At 36.3% G+C, this 18,119-nt stretch overlaps 1 protein-coding gene across 1 annotated transcript; it reads left to right on the top strand.

Moving 5' to 3' along the window:
* The first annotated feature begins 2,095 nt into the window (after nucleotides 1-2,095).
* LOC100638173 (zinc finger protein with KRAB and SCAN domains 2-like) lies at nucleotides 2,096-2,941 on the top strand. The gene has a single exon (XM_003387219.1). The coding sequence runs from the start codon at nucleotides 2,096-2,098 to the stop codon at nucleotides 2,939-2,941; it is 846 nt and encodes a 281-aa protein (XP_003387267.1).
* Nucleotides 2,942-18,119: the final 15,178 nt, after the last annotated feature.

Genomic DNA, 18,119 nt, shown 5'->3' with positions numbered 1-18,119 from the left:
AATTATCATGCTAGTGGCCTTCAAAAGAAATCTTTAATGCTACATACATAATAAATTATTCATGATGCTCTGTTGTTGTAGTGGAAAGACATTTTAGAATAATAGTAACAAAAATAGTCATTATTATCAATTAAAGAGAAATATTTAAAATTGGCCAATTCGAGTAAGTGATTTTTACACGTGTGTATATGTACGTTGATCGACTCTGTGATGGAATCCACGATTGAATCTCATAAAAAGCCTAAGAGCAAACTACAAGCTAAACTTTCTCTTGTAACACTCTTTTTATGGCATCGTCATCATGTTGGTCTCCTCCAACAAATTCTGTTTCAATACCCCTTGGTGTAAATTTGGTACTCCGGTCCATCATCAATGAGGTAAGTGGACTCACACAAACAACTATTGAGCCTCTCTTCCATTAAAGATACACTGATTGTCCCAATTGCCTGCATACCTTTTATGATATCCAAAACTGATGGTAATGAAGCATATATAATGGACTTCCCACAGCCCGTGGTAAAGAGACGAACACATCTTTCCCACTGACAAGGCATTGATTGCTTCTATCTGTTTCCCTTTCAAAAGGAAGGCGAGATTAGTGCCAACTTTAAGAATTGTAGGCATCAAACTATCAGTTGCCATTGTTATATATCAGTATACAATTATTAATATTATTTAACTATTATTATTATTATTTATGATAGACAAATTCTGACGATTAACTTTTTGACGCAAACTCACGACTATAGTCTGCACCCACAACATTAATAATTGCATATGAGCGACTATAGTCGTGCATGCTTTGTTATGTGTATAAATGTTTTAAAACTGGTTTTACGGGCAAAGTAGAGAGTTTCTAGTCTCTTTCTAACCTTCTTACAGTTACTATAGTTACAAGCTGCTGGCTTGTCACTCTACTACGTTACACAGGCAGTAACCATCATCATATATTTAGGCTACAAACAGGGCTTGCTGCGCAACTCATACACAAAGTGCTCAAAAAATAGCAAACATATTCTTACTCTTCAATGTACGAGGAGTCCAAAAAGGTATCACAAGTAGCTAAAAGTATGTGAAGTGCCTTGAAAGAAGGGAAACAGTTTTGCCTACCACCTGCCATAGAAACCAATGGAGACATTAAGTGGGCGTGGTCTCAAAGCAACTCAAATAGGGAGTGCGTTTTTTTCCATTTCTCTGTCTCTATCAAGAGAACAAGCCAACAACCTACAGGATACATGGAGTAGGACTTGAAGAAGGCATTCATAATGTCAAACCATCATGCTTTTGTGTTTTTAAGCCTTATTGACCATGCAAAGCAATAGAGATGAAAAGTGGGCGTGGTATCGATGTAGTTATACTAGGCTATCTTTCTTATTTCCTTCACTTGTTAAATGAGGAAAGCTCTAATTCATTGCTAGACATTGTATATACACACTTGCTCTATTGTTTAATGTCATAATTACTGTTCATTATTGCTGCTTTATATTTGTGATAAAATTTCTAAGCTACATTACAGCATTATTACTAAAATGGTGACTTATGGAATGGTTTGGAACCGTACAAATACTTTAAGTGTGCCTCTGTCCCATAACAAAATGCATTTCTCATTTTTGGTTACTATCTTCATCTTTTAGCAAATGTATGTAGCTGCTATCGCAACATTGCAAACTACTGCTCATGCAGTTATTTAAAGAAATATCAACCCTGTCCACCAGAGTTAATTTTCATCAACCATTTCACAGTTATCCTTTGAACTAGTCGAACCAATTCAATCTACCTGACCCTTCCCCACCGTCCATTCAAATGTCTGTAGGCTGGGGAATGGTCTGGCTGCACAAGACTAGTAATGTATCTTATACCCTGTTTACACTACCAAATTTAGGCTTAGTTTACGTCTGACCCTGGGTTACAAATTCTGTGTAAACGCAATCTAAACTGGGGTATATCAATTGACCCGGACTAATACTGGCCCTGATAAAGAGCCCTATTGAAACATTTAGCCTGGGTTAAAAATTGATGTGTAAACGCGATATGCAAACATGGGTATTAACCTTAATAACTTGAGACATGTGATTAAAACCCCTCCTATTTTAAAATGGCAGAGAGACTTAATGAACCTATTCAACTGAGGAAGAATTGGACTGTTGAAGAAACTGTAGAATTAATCTGTCTTTGGTCTGATGATATAATACAAGAAGAACTTGAAGGTCCCAGAAATAAGTTGGTTTTTGAGAAAATAAGCAAATCTTTAAACAATAGTGGCTACAAGAGGACAACTGGTCAGTGTCGTGATAAAATAAAGAAGTTGAAGAAGGACTATAGAAAAGTAAAGGACAAAAATAACGTTACTGGGATTAAACGTAAAACATGCAAGTTTTTTGAGGAGCTTGATGCTATTCTTAGTGTCAAACCAGCTACCAGCCCTTCAATATCTATAAGCTCTGAACAAGGTATTGTAACAAATGAAGACGAACTTTGTGAAGGAGACACTGAAGAACCATTAGATGAAAGCGATGAATCACAGACTGACAATCCTGTTGAGCCAGGTGCTATAGGTAATATTAGTAGTCCATCGTCATCAGTGTCTGATACCTCAAGTGTCATCATGAAGCATAGATGTGACCAGAATAATTCTACAGCGAAACGTCGAAAACCTGCAACGAAGCTAGAAAAAAGTTTGGAGCTAGTTATTGGCAAATTTATGGATGGCCAAAGGGAGTTGGAATCTAAGTTTCTTGAGTTAGAAGAGAAGCAGATGATGATGGAGATGGAAATGGAGAAGAAAAGAATAGAAATGGAAGAGAAGAGGTTGCAAAGGGAGAGATATCATGATATGAACATGTGGCAAATGTTGCAGCATTCTACAAGGGGAAGTTTTCCATTTGCTCCTCCTAACAATAATACATGTATGGACTTTTCGGCATTCAATGGTAACAACTAATTATTACTAAAAAAAACATAACCTATTCAATCAATTGCTATTTAATCAAAATGTTCGTTTAATCAAATTTTTTATTTAATCTTTAATCAAAATTTTTATTTAGTCAAAATGTTTAACCATCAATTAGTAATTATGACTTGAAATAACTAACTAGCGTGTCACGAATAACAGATGCTTCCATTTTGCTTAGATCTGATTGTGGTGCTTGTGTAACAGCAATACTTGTCATCTCATGAGGATGAGGGAAGATAGAATCAGAAACATTATCATCCAAGCGGGGTCAAATCATCACCATGTACTTCACATACATTGTGTAATATGCAACTAGCTGATATAATAGAAACTGAATTTTCAGGTTTTAAATCGAGACGCTTCATCAAACATCTCCACCTAAACTTTAGTCTCCCAAATGCGTTTTCTATAACAATACATGCCTTTGATAAGTTGTAATTATACTGTTGCTGTTCCAGTGTTAAGAAACAATTGTGGGGAAATGGTTTCGTCAGACATGGAAGCAAGGGATATGCAGAGTCACCAAGTAAAGTTATTGGCAGATTTGTATTACAAACATTCCTTGTTAGGCCATTAAATAAATTTCCATCCATCCCTTTATTATAAATGGGAGAGTTAACAAAAACATGTGCATCGTGGACACTACCAGGCCAACCAATATAAATGTTCAGAAAACGATCATTATGGTCAGCTACTGCCTGAATTATCATTGGGTACCATCCTTTTCTGTTGTAGTAATCACTATGAAATTCCACAGGTGAAGAGATGGGTATATGACTACCATCTATTGCACCTCCACAATTAGGAAACCCACACTTAGCCTTAAAACCATCTATTACAGAAATAAGAGCACTTCCTGATGGATATTTGATGTACTTCCTCATTAAAACTTTAACAATTGCAGTACATACTTGCCTGATAATAAGACAAATAGATGATCTGGATACACCAAATAAATGTGCCAGAACTCTGTACGGTGTACCAGTAGAGAGAAACCAGATTATAATTGCAACTCTTAACTCAACAGTGATGGCACAACGAAGGTGAGTATCTTTTTTACGCACTTCTTTATCCAATTCTTTACATAAGTACATAAAAGTCTCTTTTCTCATTCTGAAGTTTTTATACCAGTCCTTATTATTGAAAGTACGATTCAGAATGTATTGCCAAAAGTTAGACTGCCTTTCTTTCACCCACAAAGATCTTTCTACATGAAGTTGAGATGACAGTGTTGTTACTAGTATTAAGATCAGAAAAATTGATTTCTTCCTCTTTTGCATCAATCAAAACCTTCCTAACCTCTTCAGAAAAGAATATCGGACGGTAGAATAACGATAAGCTTGCTTTTTCATCAGGATCAGTTTCATGAGTTGAACCTCCATTTTATCTTACTGAATTAACTATTAATGATAATTTCTCCGCCCAAAAAACTTTGTATGATAGTTATAGTGTAAACAGGGGCTAAATAGAAGGACTAAACCTAGTTCTGTTGACGTTAGATTAAAAACGTGCAGTGTAAATTGGGTATTATGAACTTTATCAGAAATATAAAACAACAATAATGAACAGTAATTATGACAGCAAACAATAGAGCAAGTGTCTAGACAAGGTCAAGCAATAAATTAGAACTTTCAATATTTCACAAGAAAATAAAAAAAGAAATAGAGACTAGTATCACCACCTCGAGACCACACCCACTTCTGTTCTGCATTGCTTTGCATGGTCAAGAAGGCTTAAAAGTACAAAAACACGACAGTTTGACTTTATGAATGCCTTCTGCAGGTCCTACTTCAGGTATCCTGTAGGCTTTAGGCTTGCTCGAGACAGAGAAATGGGAGAAAACACGCTCCCTGTCTTAGTTGCTTCAAGACCATGCCTGCTTTATTTCTCCATTGGTTTCTATGGCACGTGTATAGTACACTGTAACAAAATTCCCAAACTATGATGTCACATTCTAAGCTTATATCACATTGTAAGCTTAGAACGTCACTTCGTAAGCAGGAATGGGTATGGGTGTACTTATAAGAGACTGGTTTACTGTTTTGTTTCATTATGGACTCTAGCTGCTGTAATTTCTTCTCAAAATTAAGCAGTCTTTTTGACTCTTATCAGAATCAGATTGGAGTGGGTAATGAAACATATGTGAATTATGCCATAGAGAAACTAAAGCATGGATTTACAAGTGTGACAATAATCAACAAGAGGCTTTGTATTGCTTGTGAGCATGAAATTGAACTTGAACCTGACGAAGAAGAGATTTTGCAAAGGTACAAACGAATGACTGATGAACTTTTCACTTGTATATTATCTCTCCTGTGTTACTGGGATACATATTTGGATCAGTTAGGTTCAACATCTGTGGCAATCAGATATGAAGCTCAACTCATTAATGGTCCTGGCAGAGGTTGTCCAAAATTTTTTGTGGAAAGGACTCAGATAGTGTATTTGCGATCATTGAACTTTTCCTGTACTAAAATCAGTGAACTACTTCGTGTGTCACGTATGACGTGATATCGACAAAGAGAGGTTATTGTTTATTAGAAACCCCTAACAGAGCTGTTAGCGATGCAGAATTGACAGGGCTTCTTGAACAGTTACGTCATGGCACTCCTTATTGTGGCAAAACTATGTTTATGGAACATTTAAGAGCAATGGGTGTCATCATGTCACGGGATAGAGTACGATAAGTCAATAGAAGAATTGACCCCCTTCACATTGCACTTCGGTGGCGTCAGAATACCACTTATCGCCGACCTTACTCAGTACCTGGACCAAACTCTTTATGGCATTTAGGTAAATATAATGAATTGCACATTAATTTTTATTATCATTAAATCTGTTAACTATGTTTTAAAGAAATTTATTTAAAACTTTTTATATGAGGATGGGCACCACAAGCAGTACAATTGAGGTTTGTCACACATTGTGGCATTGACAGATATAGTCGCCTAATTGTTTTCATAAAATGTTCCACAAATAACAAGTCCTCTACTGTTCTGAGTTGTTTTACTGAAGCTGTTAGAAAATATGGTATTCCTTCAAGGGTTAGGACTGATCAAGGTCTTGACAATACATGGGTGGCCCAGTTTCAGTTACAACATCATGGCCACGGAACAGGCAGTATCATAGCGGGTAGTTCAGTCCATAATCAAAGGATAGAATGAATCTGGAGAGATATGCACCAATGCGTTACACAGTTGTACTATAGGCTGTTTTCCTTATTGGAAGAGAAGAGAGTTAAATCCAGTAAATAACTTCATTTCTTTGCTCTTCACCATGTATTCCTTGAAATAATAAATAAGTCTTTACTACCATTTAAAGATGGCTGGAACATGCATGGTCTGCACACAGAGAGAGAAACCATACACCATTGCAACTCTTCAACTTCAATGCTGGTTGTTTGCATCTTAGGAATAGTGGCTTGGAGGCTATGGATATTTTTCTAATGTAGATGATGAGTATGGGATAAAAAACTGTGACTTACCTAATATTGATGATGATCATGAGGCATGCATGTATACTATAATAACATTGAATATTATTTATAATAAGCCTTAGAAGTACCAGATACAAGAATTAACATTTCAGAAAATGAGTATGCACGATTCTGGCAATCTATTGACCTTACAAGGCAGACAGATTATTATGGAATTAACTTTTATGAAGAAACAGTTAACTTTTTAAAAAACCATTGTCCATGTTTAAACTAAGTGAAGAATAAGGATTTGTTGTTAATTTTTAATAAGATGATTAAAATGCAACAGAAAATGGAAGCATTGATATATGTATGCCCAACAAGTGATTAAACAACTTTAACTAATAATAGTATCAATAATTGTGGTCCAAAAAGTTACAGAGAATCCATAATTCATGTATATGTGTCATCAGATAAGACCAAATTCAATTCCTTAACAAATTCTGGATAGAATTGATAAGTAGCTGGAAGCTCCAGCATGTTACTGCAAATATGGGGCTATTGGTCTTTGTGCAGCTGCAGAAAATGTACTGTAGGTTACTTCAATCTTCTTAGCCGTACATACAGAACTGGCTGTAACAAATCTTAGAAACACACAAACTTCTTCAAAAGTCGTACTTTCAATAAATTGTTGCACATAGCCAAACACTATTCTTTGAGCCTTGTTTAGGCAGTAGGGATCCTCTAGAAGATTCAAAACTTTTGCAGGTGTGGCAGTTAGAGTTTAATTAATATGATACAAGTCCGGTAGAGATATTGTAGACCTAAAGGGTAGATGCAACGATGGGATGCCAGAATTGATCATACATAGTGCTGACATTGGAGTTGTCAGAAATAAGATACGAGCTATGTCAGTCACAATTTGACATAGGTGACATAGGACATAGGTGATGGAATTTGCCGACAACCATAATTGCTAAGTACTGTGAGTATGTGAGTAGCTATTCCTGAACATGTGGAAAGGAACATTTAGAAGTATGCGTAGCAATCAGTACTGATGCATGTAAGACCCTGCGATCCATGTCACTTCCACAGTCAAGGAACGACTCAACAAGAATATTACCTCAAATTACAACACCAGGCCCTGCTAACATAGCAGCAAGTGAAGGGAAAGCAATTTGTGTTAGTGAAAAAACCTGTGCACGGATAGCCATGCGATAGTATTTTTGCAAGAGCTGGTAACAATGAGAATTCAACATGTGGACTTACAACAGGCACAAATAGCTTACTGCCATCTAAAAGCTTTCTCTATGTAGTCTGCCAAAAGGTAGACATCACATCTCTTGACACACCTCCCAGGTCGAATGCCTGCTCTCCAATGAACTCCAGAGAAAGGGGATACTCCTTGACTAAGTCGTTGCAATTCAAGTACAATGCTAGTAAGTAATTTTAAAGGGTGATACAATTAACCTTATGTGTAGACAGATTAGCAACACAACCAAGGGTGATACAATTAACCTTATGTGTAGACAGATTAGCAACACAACCAGCACTTTCCATGAACTTGATCCTAGCTTTATCTTCTATTCAATATGAGCATTTATTATTAAAAATGAGTTACACCATATACACAGACACACCTTAACTGAGAAAATCTTCAACAGACTGACTTGATTCTAGAATAACTGTATGTTCATAAATATTATAAAAGTCCATATAAGAAGCTCTTACATGTATGCATATGTAGTGGGGTGATTATTTATACATAAATAACACCAAGAGTAAATAATACCTACAGAGAGTATCCAACGGCCCTATTGAGGCCTGCTGCAATTGTGTGGATTTCTAGGAAGTCACGTTCAGCATACTTCCGTATTTTTTGTTAGTAAAATTTAATTATATCACATGACACGTGGTTTATCATCAGCGGGGAAAATGGCAGATGGCGTTCATTGCAGCTCATCGGGTAGTTCTCTTTCTGGCACTTGAGGAGCAAATAGGAAAGACAAGGACAGCAACGAAGAGAAATGGCGAGTTAAAAAAATGCTTAAGAAATCTGAGGGGACTGCAATCTTCAGGGAAATAAAAGATAAACCCACTACTCATCTTGAAATAGAGCTAGCTGCAGAGCTTGAAAAAGACCACACCAATTTCTTGGTACAGAATGAGTCCTTAAAAGCAGTTTGGAGCTGCCTTAAAAGTGCCAAATTGCTGTATTATGAATTAATAGAGTATCATAGATCTATTTTTGCTTCACTTTATGAAGCAAATGGTACTGGAAAAGAGAAGTTCATGAGGTTTCAGATTGAGTGGCATCGTTATTGCAGCATTTTTTTGCTACCTAAAGATGTTCCCATCAATATAATGATACAGGACAATCTTTCACAAGACTTCAGTAAGATTCAAAAAGCCTGGTTTTCTTTCTGTGAAGCAAGTTCACCGACCGATTGGGCTCCTTGTAATAAAGTAATGATCATGATCTCATCAGCAATTTACTCTGTTTTACTAAAATATGTCCACAATACCACTACGCTATCTGTGGTTACAGATCCTGCATCACAACTTGAAGATAGTGATGATGTATATTTTCGATTTGGAGGAGCAGCAATATGCGAAATGCTTTATGTGCATTACAAGCTAATAAAAAAATGAACAGAAAGTAAAAGAGAACAGTTAAATTCTGAAATTGATATTCTCCAAGCCATTAATACCAGAGATAAATCTAGCATGCCATCATACTTACAGGAAAGAGATAAAGGACATTTGTATTCACCACATGCTGATTTCATACCCTTTTTCCGAGATGTCGACAATTTAGTTAAAGCTGTTGTATCAAAGAATGATTTTGAGGAAAATGGGGATCAGATAGTTAAAGTATGCTATTTTTGCATGCATGCAGGAGTCAGTATTACTATTTTTGTGTAGGCTGCACATGATTCAATTTCTACAAGTTGTCTTAAAGTTGCCTTTAGCACACTTTTAAAGAAAAGAATGCTGGATAAATATGAGACTGTATCTGTTGCAGAGGATAGTATATATCAAGAATTAGTGAGAAAATTATGTCACATTAGAGTTAAAGAATTTCTATCATCTACAAAGCAGAGAATAGCTTCTGCGAAAGGAAATGCATCTTTGGCTAAACGTCCAGAACAACCAGAAAAATCTAAAAGACGTGGTTCATTCAAAAAGTAAGCTTGGCTTAGCAAGCCATGTATGAATGATTTATTATTATGCTTACTTTACCTTTAATTTCTATTGCAGGTACTCTCCTGAGGTAAGGGCTAGGATTGGCATGTATGCTTCTAACAATAATGTAGCAGCTGCTGTTTGTTTCTATTCCCGAAAGTATGGTGAAAGTATCAATGAGTCATCTGTCCGTTATATGAGGGATGCATATTTAGAGGAGCTTAAAAGAATAGAGATGGTAATGTAATGGCTTTACATGAAAAGAAAAGAGGGAGGCGTCTTCTTTTTGGCAAAGATTTGGACAAAATGGTTCAATCTTATCTAAAGAAAGTTAGAGAAGGTGGAGGAGTGGTCACTGCAGCTATAGCAATTGCTGCTGCTCATGGGATCACACAATCTTACGACAGAAGCAGACTTGTGGAATATGGCGGTCATGTTCAACTCACCAGAGACTGGGCATACTCACTCTTGTCTAGAATGAAGTTTGTGAATCGCAAGTGTACAACAGCCAAGAGCAAGCTATCGTCAGTGGTATTTGAAGAGGTGAAAACCAAGTTTTTCGATGAAGTGAAAGCAACAGTCATCATGGAATAAATCCCCATAGATCTTATTCATAATTGGGACCAAACAGGTATCAAAATCATTCCCTCTTCGCTCTGGACAATGGATATTTGTGGTTCAAAACGAGTGGAGGTCATTGGAGCAAAGGACAAGCGACAAATAACAGCATTGTTTTGTTGCAATATGGTTGGTGACTTTCTCCCTCTTCAACTTATCTATAAAGGAAAGACTAACCGGTGTCACCCCAAATTTAGTTTTCCTCCAGAGTGGAATATCACTTACTCTCCTTGTCACTGGTCTAATGAAGAGACAATGATGGAGTACATTCAAACCATCATCATTCTGTATGTGTGTGTGAGAAGAACTGCTGCAGAAGAACCAGCACTGATAATAATGGACAACTTTAAGGGATAAGTGACCTCAAAAGTCATTGATCTTCTCACTGACCATAATATTCATCATTGTTTGCTTCCTCCTAATACCACTGATAGGCTTTAGCCCCTTGATATCAGTGTGAACAAACCAGCAAAGGAATTTCTCAGGAAGAAATTTGATGAATGGTACACTGATCAAATTATGCAGCAAATTCCAGGACAAGATGTAGAAGTGGAACTACAACCTATTGATTTCAGTTTGCCAGCATTGAGGGATTTAGGAGGACAATGGCTCGTTAAAATGTCAGAGTATATTAGTGACAATCCACAGATCGTAGTAAATGGGTTTTTAAAATCTGGCATCACCCAAGCAATAGATGAAGCTACAACTGTTGACACAGATTTAGATCATAGCAATCCTGGTGATGAAAGTTCTGATGAAGATAGTGTGACTGATAATTACAGTACAGATGGTGACGAGAGTTCAGAAGAAGATAATGAAATCTGATTAGCCTGCTTAGTTGTGCATGTTTAAGAATAATATAATATTAATAAATTTTGAATGTGATTTAGGATTTTTTAGTGTCATAACTACAATGAAATATATAATAATAATTTATATACATCATAACTATTCAAGCCATCAATGCCTTTAGTTTCTTAATTTCACAATCTTCACCACTAAACATCAAACAGCAGGGGATTTCTACACCTCCCTGAAGTAAATCAGCAGAATATCTTCTCCTTCCACTAACTTTACAAGTAATTGTACCCCCACGACGTAGGAAAAGCGAGCACACACGAGATAGCTTTCTTGGAAGATGACCGACTATTTCAGCGTCCTTCTTCACTGCTACAGCATACTGGTCATTAGAGTTATTTCTTTCTCTTTCACAAAGTAAATTTTCTTCCAGCACTGAACTCCATACTTCATGATAGACATGGTAGCCTCGGATGTAAGAAGGTACTTCAAATTTAACTGCCATTTTGGACACACGTAAAAGATACCATAATTATAATAATTCAGTGAATACAAAATTTTGAGTAGTCAAATTTTACGGGCAGCATGAAGCGCGAAAAATTTTTCGTGCGTAAGTAAAGGACACTAATTTTATTTAATGCAAAAAATTCCCGATTTACGGTACTCTAGGAACACTCACTAAAAACAGTATATGAAACCGGTAAAAAATCAGCTCTCTTCTGATCAAACCATTTTCAGATGAGCCGTAAATTGTACCTGGTATCTCTCCTATCATTAGTTGATCATTAAAGGTCTTATGATCTAATATTATTAATGGAGGTAATGGCACTCCAGTAGCACAAGTGCACAGGGGCGTAGCTGGACCTTGGGTGACGGCAGGACAAGAGGACAAAATGGCGCGCAAAGCGCGCTGCGATTTTGGCCACACCCCTTTTACGTAACAAATGGAGGCATTTTCCTGCAAGCTGAACGAAATCAGAGTGAAATTATCATTGTATAGAGCTTTAAAAAGAGCAGCCATCCCCTTTTGTTATTGTAAGAACAATGAATATAATCTTTTGGGTTATAATTTCAATGAATATAATTATAAGGCCACTTTGATGGTAGGGCCCAGGCCCCCCTCAGGCCCTACCTCAGATACGCCCCTGCAAGTGCATGCCAGAACTGTGATCTGAGACTTCCCTTCTCCAGTGATTTCACTGACATTCTTAGCACCACGACCACTAACAACATTCAAAGGTTTGGGATTCAATTGGAGTCCTGTTTCATCACAGTTGAATATGTGAGTTGGATTGTTGAACAAAGAATTTTCCTTAAGAGTGTCTTCAAGTATATCAAAATACTTTTGTATGACACTATTATCAGTGGCCATGGCCCTTGAAGTACGTAAATGTTTAGCAGTGCAAAGTTATAATTGACTGTGCCTACTACAAAATTTCTGCCACCATCCATAAGAAATTGAGATGTCACTTAACCCTTTCACTGGACTGTTTGTCATACTAGTGCGAGAATTTCTGAAACTATGCAAGGAGAGCCGATCTGTGAACATTTGATTAACAACTTAGCCAAGAGAGCCTCTTCTTCGTTTGTAAGATACGGCACTGGGCCAGGGTTAGTTCCATGTTAAACATTTCCCTGATCCTGTCATAAAGTGTTGATTTGGGAATGCCACGTAGCTCGGCTGCAAGTCTAAGTTTCAACCCCTCTTCTTCCACTGCTTTGATAGCATTTGTCATGCTTATTTCAGGCTATGTATAGTATGTACATGGGCATGTCGCCATCTAAAAAAATATTCACAAAAATTGACTATCATGCCAATGACATGTAAACATAAGGAAAAGGCTTGGTGCTATATTGTTGTACCTTCAGTTTACAGAACTAAAGCAATTTGCACCTTGCAAATGCACTATGTCACACATGATAGAGCATGCAGCTTTGAAAACAAACTGCATGCTATACAAACAAATTTAGTTTTTTTAGTAACTTACGTTCAATAGATGTAGTTTTTATCATAAGAAAAGGTAGCTGAGGGATTCAATAAGTCCAAACAAAAACACAAAGAGCCTCATGCTTTGTTGCAGCAATTAATGGGAGATGGGTGTACCGATATCGATAACTAGCTTAAAACACATAACACCTGGACAGTAAGCAAAGATGACGAAGATGTTTATAGCAGTATTTGAAGACGACAGACAGTAATAAAGTACTGGTGCTATAAAACTATTCTTGAAACAAAGATTGCTTCGTTGTGGTTAAGTGACAAAAATGGAGTTAACACAGCCGATTATCGTGTGAATCCTCGAAGTGTGTTTAGCGAATTATATTTTTACAAAAATGGAAGATAATGCTCTGATTTTTACAATGCAAACAGGTATAATGATCTATATCTAGTGCAAAAATTACTGCAAAATCATGCTTAGTTTCTAAAATTAACTGTCCGAATTTAGATAAGTCCGATAATTGATTCATTACTCTAGGTTTTGCTGACTTTAATATTTTGTTTGCAGTATTGGCTACACTAGTGCATTTGGTATTTTGTTACCAAACAATTTAAATCAGGCGATGTATTGCTACCTGGCATATGACAGGTAATTCTATCTTGTATGAAAGAAGAGACTTCTTTTGGACGATTAATACCAACAACAGGTACATTTTCAATCCATGGCAGGATGTGATGCTGAGGCGCTCCACACATTTAAAATTCTTTTTTTAAATAATATTGCTCTACTTTGCATAGAACACATCTCTGGAGAATGACCATGTTAAAGAAATTCTTAAAATTCTATGAAACTTGTCACAACAGGGTCCTCAGTACTTAATCTAGAAATACTATATGATTCTGTTGCATTATTCACTTTTCTTAAATATTGTGCTATATCAGCTGAATCGTATTCAGCACAACCTAATGTAAGGAAAAGCGTTGGTGAGACATACTCAGAAATCATTGCTTTGACTTCATGCACCTTTCACACAAGCAATATTGATTTGTGCCCCATAGTGGAGCCAACATGGTACTTAAATTGCCTTCAAATTCTTCATCTGACATGTTACTTTTTTCTAATATATTAGCAACAGTTTGACCAATGTTGCCCCTCGATGTTCTTAATATACCGTACAAGATGATTTATTGGCGAGGAATTAAAATTGGAGATTAGTGAATTATTTTATAATTCGCCAATATTACAATCATCAATATTTAATTCCGAGATATCTAGACACGCCCACAATTAAGTGACACACCCATTGCACACTCACACTCGCAGCTGTTGCAACAAATCATGGCGCTACACAAGTACTTTAAAAAGCAAAAAAAAGAGCAAGAAGAGCATTTGGACGAGTTAGAAAGCTCTAATAAAGCACCAATACTTTTACCTTCTGTGGTATCATCATTTTCTAAGAATTGGAGCAGGTGAATGAAACTGTTGCGAATAAGACGGTAGAAGTGCAGGCTTTTACTGGACGAAAAAGAAGTCAGTACGACTATTCTGCAGAAGAGCAAAGATTGGCAAGAATGCTACCGAGAATGGTGCTATGAAAGCTTGTAGGGATTTCTTCAGAACACTAGGACAAAACATACCTGAAGCTACTGCTAGGAGATTAAAATCTCAGTACTTAGCTACATTGAATTCAAGGATTCAATGTGGAGATAACAGCCAGTCAGTCATTCCATCTATACAGTTTCTACACAAAAAGAATCCTGGAAGACCACTTCTGCTTGAAGAGTATTTTGATGACTCTGTTCGTAAATTCATTGAATCGTTCAGGAAGGTGGGTGGAGTAGTTAATACAGCTATTGTCCAGGCCGTTGCAGAAGGAATATTTGCTGCAAAAAATCCTTTTATTCTTAGTGAAGCATGGTGGCCACATTAAAATCACAAAGGGTTGGGTGAAATTATTGTTTAGTCGTATGGGGTATGTTAAAAGGAAGGGTTCTAATGCAGGTAAAATAACTGTGGCACAGTTCAAAGAAGTTCAAGAAGTGTTTCTAGCAGACATACAGGCTGAGGTTTTAATGAATGACGTTCACCCTCAAATTATATGTCACTGGGACCAAACTCCAGTACATTATGTTCCAACAGGGGAGTGGACTAGGCATCGACAAAAAGAAATCATTCCTTTTGCCAACTCAGACGACAAATGTCAAATCTCAGCAGTTTTGGCTGTTACACAAGCTGGTAAATACCTTCCTCCTCAGTTCATATACCAGGGTACAACAGCATGCTGTCATCCAGCAAAATCTTTTCCCACCAACTGGGATAATTGTCATACTCCAAACCCCTAATCAAACAAGGAAACAATAAAGCGCTATGTTGAAAAGATAATTGTTCTTTTTGTATCTCGTAAAAGAAAGGAGCTCAACCTTAGTGAAACACATTCAGCATTGGCAGCCTATGACTTTTTGAAATGCCAGACAACACCAGCAACCGTTTCCCTTCTTTAGAGTCACAACATCATAGTTATCAAGGTTCCTGCAAATTGTACCGATAAGTAATTATTAATGAATAAATTAATTTAATAACAAAATTGCCAATATAAAAAATCCGCCAAAAATATTCCAGAGACAGATTCGCCAAATATTCCTCTCGCCAATAAATCATCTTGTACGGTGGTATATATGCCAGTTTTTAAGGCGTTGTTAAGTTTTAATCCATAATAATACAATGTGCTTGATAGCTTTGTATAGCATGATGCTCTCCATATTGTCCAGTTGGAAATAAAGTAGGAAAGCATAACAAGTCAAAATGCTCTTGCCTATTATCAACTGGCGCTTGTTTTAAATTCATTAATTTATATTGACTAATATCAGAACCTGTTGCAGTTTTACTATCATGGTCTAATTGTAAATGCCGAAAGGCCTAAATCTAGACCATTTGCTTTTTGAAGCATTTTACAAGTAGTATTGGTAACTACATCTATAACATTTTATGTCAATTCATCAATCAAACCATAGTCTACGTTTGTATAGAGCCAATTTATTTCTTTTAATTCCCCTAATGCTGCGTTTATTTCAACTACATTAACTAAACTATGCCAGACATCTGATTTCGTAGGCTGTCCATTAATAACAACATGAAGTTCTGGATTAGGCAGATGATTGCCATCTATACCAACCTCATTTAAAGTTTCCATTGTTTTTTAATGGATGGGGTCAATACAACATTGCACCTTTAAGAGCCTTCAAAGAAATGTAGGTACACACTTTTAAGGTGTGTGTGCCTAGCCTAACAATTGTCTGAAAACATTTGGCCCTCTTCATTAACTGGCAACTTCATGGATCCAAATTTTCTGAATTATTTGGTTAGTGGCTCACATTAACCCATTGAGCACACAAAGTGCTGGAACTTTATTTTTCCTAATAATAGGTTTACAATGATTACAAATGTACATAACTTTATTTAATGCTGTACAATCATTCTCCATAATGTAATCTAATATGATATTCCAAACATCACTATCTAAATTTTTAGCTTCAGTGACAGACTTTTTTCTTTAAAAAGCCTCTCACAGCTACAACAAGCATTAACAGCCGATGAGACACAGCTTTCTTAAATTCATCAATAGCATCTGAATACTTACATAACTTCTGAACTCTTACATAAACACTTTAACAGTGCTGTGACTAGCACCATTAAGAGAGAAGTTGCTTGTTACAAAGAAACAAGTCTTGTGTTTATGTGTGCACTTTAAGAAAGATTTGCCACCGTGAAAATTATTTGTTTAACAAGAATTATCTGACTGATTTTTTTGCAAATCAATCTGGAACTTCATAAGTATTTCCATAGACTAAGGAAGGTGTCGTCTACATGCCCTGCTAGTTTCAATTATTGAGGAGCTGTAGGAAAAGTGCTGCAAACTTGGTCAAAATTAGGCAACCTAAAATTCTTGATATGCAAGAGCTGTTCTTTATTTTACCATATACAGATAGAACTAACTCTCGTCCATGCTTTATGAACAATGAGCTTTATTTGTGCTTCTGTTTAGGAGATACACATCTACTTGCACAGCCACCAACTTCACTTTTTAGCCACAAAGCAAATTTAATTTTTGTGCAAATCATTCACAGGGCTGCTGGGCTTTCGCCAAAGGGTCTGGTACTGTACTTACCTTTGCTCAATACATTGTGATACTCCTCAGTTGCTGAGTCTTATTATAATCAGGTAAATTTCCCATCAATGTTGCTATGGTTTTCAAAAATTGCCTAATCATCAGCTTATCAGCTACACATGGTTAAAATTTTCAATGATTTTAATTATATTCATAAGCCATTGACAGGGTATCATTTTGTCAGTGACATATCAAAAAGTGAAGCCATGAAAGGACCCGTTCACATTTGTGACTGATGCTGCACCTTCTAGAAATTGCTGATGCAACAAAGGTTCCTTCCATTGGATGTCTTCCGCACAACATCCAATCTCATTTTTATCATTTACAGCTGACCAATGGAAGAATTGGATGTTGTATATATCTTGTATAATACATTTTCAAAAGATCATTTGAAATGTTGGAAATGTTTTATTGATGCTTGCACTTTAGTTTGTTATCCAAAAAAAACTTCAAATATATTGAAAAAACTCATTTGTTCTTTTTAGAATTTCAGCTGACGTTTGAACATTTTTTTGGTCAATTGTGTGTAACTCATAACATACAAATGCATAGGCGTTTAAAAGAATGTCTGATTGACTAAAGCCCTGTTTATGGCTTCTGGCTCCTGTTGTATAACTGGTGTAGTAAAGTACTTGGTTCATATCATACAAAGCAAAAAGTTATTGAAATACAGCGAATGCACAATTTTTTTATGTGACCGAAGCATTTATATACTAATAAAAGCATTAAAGAAGAAGGTGCACTATAAAACTATCCACGCAGCATCATAGAATCGCTTCCGCCTGTCACAGTATAAAATGAAGTGCCCTGGGCACAATAAGGTGGCCACATTTGAAAATAACAAAATGGCTCCCGCACTGGCACTGTTCTTATCATGGCTAAATCACTAGCAAAACGCATTATAAAAACATTAAAATTAGTAAAGGCGACAGAGTTAACCTAAACACAGGTAGAAAGCATGGCAAAAAGAGAAATGGTATCATTGACTTGAAGTAATAAATTTTTACATGATCAAATATTTATATTGTATATTCTGAAAATCTG

The sequence above is a fragment of the Amphimedon queenslandica genome, unplaced genomic scaffold, assembly GCF_000090795.2.
Source record: "Amphimedon queenslandica unplaced genomic scaffold, v1.1 AMPQUscaffold_13357, whole genome shotgun sequence".
Classification (NCBI taxonomy): Eukaryota; Metazoa; Porifera; class Demospongiae; order Haplosclerida; family Niphatidae; genus Amphimedon; species Amphimedon queenslandica.
Note: the sequence above shows the minus strand (reverse complement) of the source record. Positions and strands in the feature narration are given on the sequence as shown.